We start from the raw sequence: 3,274 nt of genomic DNA on the forward strand, positions 1-3,274 counted from the left end.
ACCGAGGGTCTGCACCGAGGGTCTGCACCGAGGGTCTGTACTCTGTACTGAGGGTCTGCACCGAGGGTCTGCACCGAGGGTCTGTACTCTGTACTGAGGGTCTGTACTCTGTACTGAGGGTCCGCACTTGACACCAGCAGGGCTGCGGCTGTAGCATCAGTGCAGCTTCACAATCCTCCTCTGCACAGGTGGGGGCGGGGCCGGCACTGGGCGTGTCCATACACCTCCTGTAAAGGCTGACCCCGCCCATCACACCTTTCTGCCTTGCAGCCCCGCCTCTGGGCGGTGATTGGCCTGCGCTGGGGTTATAGAGCCCTGCTTCTGCCCTGAGAGCAGGCACAAGTCACCGGCAGCAGCAGGAGACACGATCTCTGGACGTCACCGCGAACACTGAGCTCCTTCTCTCCAGACATGAGCAGCCCTGATGGTGGATACGCCAGCGACGACCAGGGAAAGTGCTCAGTGCCAGTCATGATGCCAACCCTGGGCCAGTGCCAGTGGGCACCTGACACCCTGTCTACTTCCATGGGAGACAACGGCAAAGCCGAAGCCTCCGGATCCAGGAGTAAAGCCGAAGCCCGGATCCGCCGTCCTATGAATGCTTTTATGGTGTGGGCGAAGGATGAGCGCAAGCGGCTGGCGCAACAGAACCCCGACCTGCACAACGCGGAGCTCAGCAAGATGCTAGGTAAGGGGCACACCCCGGGCACTGCAGGGGGACTGCAGGGGCACACACCGGGGGACTGCAGGGGCACACCCCGGGGGACTGCAGGGGCACACACCGGGGCACACACCGGACCGGGCACAGAGGCTTCTGTATGTGATCTGTGATATATGCCGGCCAATAGAGTTGGAGTGAACAGTCACATTATTTTATATCCTAAACTTTCCTATTAATTCCTGGTTACTCTTTCCCGAAATCACTCATCAGATTGTGCAGGAAACTTCAATAATAAATAAATACATTTTATAATGTTCTATTTCTTCTGTATAAACCTATAGCAGGGTATACACTGCAGCTAATGGCTAAATACCAATGATAGCCCTAATCACACAAATCTAAATATACTGTATATAAACTAGTATTGGACATTTGTACCAGCACTTGATGTACACTTTTTTTCTAATTACATTGTTTCTTTATTTATTAACCTGCACACTTCTACTTCTAAATGTATTATATTATTATTATTATTAGCCTATAGATTACTGTATTCAGATTTGTTTTGCTAGCCTATGTTCCCACGATAAGTTTTTTTGTTTTGTTTTTTTACACTATTTTAGAAATAATGCAAGTAACTATTTTACTTAATGCGGGGGTTCACTTAATAGTACATGGCTTTGGACATTAAATGAAGGGTTTATTTCAAGTTTTTAGTTTTATCATAGGATAAATGGAAATTTCTTGGTATTTTATTTATTTTATTTTTTTTCTATATTAAATGCTAATGAGTTATTTTATTTTTTATTCCATTTTCTTTGTTTAATTTTGCCAGGATTTTTGTAGGTGTATCTTTGTCTTTTCTTCCAAGTACACATTTTTACTCATTTTCCTGTGTACTCCTTCTATATGTAGTATTTCCATGATATTTTCCCCTTTGTCTATTTTACTTAATTGATGCAGAAAATCTGCACAGTATCTTTGGGGATATTTCTGGCCTATTTTATGGTTTATACTGCTCATCCCATCAATGAAGGAATTTAGGCAGCAAGGTATAATATTCTGTGACAATAATCAGATCATAATGTTGTTGCTTTTATCGTTTACAGGGAAGTCCTGGAAATCTCTTGCCCTGGTAGAGAAGCAGCCATTTGTGGAGGAAGCGGAGAGGTTGAGAGTCCAACACATGCAGGATCATCCCAATTATAAGTACAGACCCAGGAGGAGGAAGCAAGTGAAGAGGATGAAGAGGGCAGACAACAGCTTCATGCAGATGTCCGAGCAGGCTGACCCCAACATGCTGGCCCCTGATGGAAGGATGTGTGTGGACAACTTCAGCCTTGGGTACCCAGAACAGTCCTATCACCCAAGCCAGCTACCCCAGAGTGGTCACCACTACAGAGAGTCTCAAGTCATTGGTGCCCACTATGAGGGCTACAGCTTGCCCACCCCAGAAACCTCACCTCTGGATATCCCTGAGTCTGAGCATAGCTTCTTCACTCCTGCCCAAGAAGATTGCCCCATGATGCCATACCCTTACAACACTCCATACGCCTCCCACCAGCAGAATCCTGCCTCTGCTATGCTTGGTAGGCATGTTCCACAGCCTGAACAGATGCGGCAAGGGAGCCCTGTGCAGAATATGATGGGGTGCCAGAGCCCACCACAGCTGTACTACAGCCAGATGTACATGCCCAGTGCTGGTAGACCTCATTCTGTGCAAGTTGGTCAACCCTCCCCTCCACCAGAGTCTCCACAGATGCCTAGAGGAGAGCCAGTGCTGCAGAATGAAATGTTGAGCGAGGTGGACAGGACTGAATTTGAGCAGTATCTTGGTTATATGGCTAAGCCAGAAGTCGGAATGCACTACCATGGACATGAGCAGGCTGCAGAAAATGGGCTGATCTCCTCGGTGCTGTCCGATGCCAGCACTGCTGTCTACTACTGCAATTACTCCAGTGTATGAGGGACATTCCCTATACTGTTCTCAGCAACGATCTTGGGGGATCAGGTTTATTCAAGTCGTTTTCAGACTTACAAGACATGTGGGAAGAACTTTAAATAATACATACACTGACTAATTTATGTAAGTTATTAAATATGAACTGAAATTGCGTCCCTTGGATTATGAGACTTGCAAGCTCAGGTTACATTTGATCTCCAGGCTTCATACAATGCAACGCCTTATGTGTACATGTACACAGCCTTTTTGTATATTAAGGATTTTTTTTTTTTTTAGAAAACTGAACTTTTTTTTAGCGATTTGTATTTTGCAATAAAGATTGAACATGAACCAGAATGTGATGTTGTCCTTGCTTGTGCTTTATTATGTATTAACACGTTAACAATCTATAATGAGAGGCTTGATAATTTATATTCCTGTGCCACAGCATAAGGTGTAAGCGCCAATTGCAATTAGCAAACTGTAAATTAATCTGTAGTTTTATAATTAAAAAAAAGTAACAATCATTTCAATATTATTAATACAATAGTAATGATTTCCTTCAAAATTATATATGTTTATTTATTATCCTATTCAATGGGAGGGCCAACAAGAAAATAATTTAATAATAAAGTATTTAATATTTATAAGGAAATCATATTTATAGTATT

The 3,274-nt window shown here is 44.0% G+C and overlaps 1 protein-coding gene across 1 annotated transcript; it reads left to right on the plus strand.

The window, feature by feature from the left end:
- The first annotated feature begins 317 nt into the window (after positions 1-317).
- Positions 318-2,956, plus strand: LOC138642824 (transcription factor Sox-17-alpha-like). The gene is made up of 2 exons (XM_069731355.1): positions 318-688; positions 1,771-2,956. The coding sequence occupies exons 1-2, from the start codon at positions 412-414 to the stop codon at positions 2,625-2,627; spliced, it is 1,134 nt and encodes a 377-aa protein (XP_069587456.1). The 5' UTR covers positions 318-411; the 3' UTR covers positions 2,628-2,956.
- The last annotated feature ends 318 nt before the right edge of the window (positions 2,957-3,274 follow it).

Source organism: Ranitomeya imitator, chromosome 6 (assembly GCF_032444005.1).
Source record: "Ranitomeya imitator isolate aRanImi1 chromosome 6, aRanImi1.pri, whole genome shotgun sequence".
In the NCBI taxonomy this organism is placed as follows: domain Eukaryota; kingdom Metazoa; phylum Chordata; class Amphibia; order Anura; family Dendrobatidae; genus Ranitomeya; species Ranitomeya imitator.

Excerpts from the sequence above, each read along its gene's own strand:
- LOC138642824 (XM_069731355.1), top strand. The coding sequence starts at position 412 with ATGAGCAGCCCTGATGGTGGATACGCCAGCGACGACCAGGGAAAGTGC. Across the intron at positions 689-1,770 it reads GGAGCTCAGCAAGATGCTAG|GGAAGTCCTGGAAATCTCTT; the intron begins GTAAGGGGCACA and ends TATCGTTTACAG.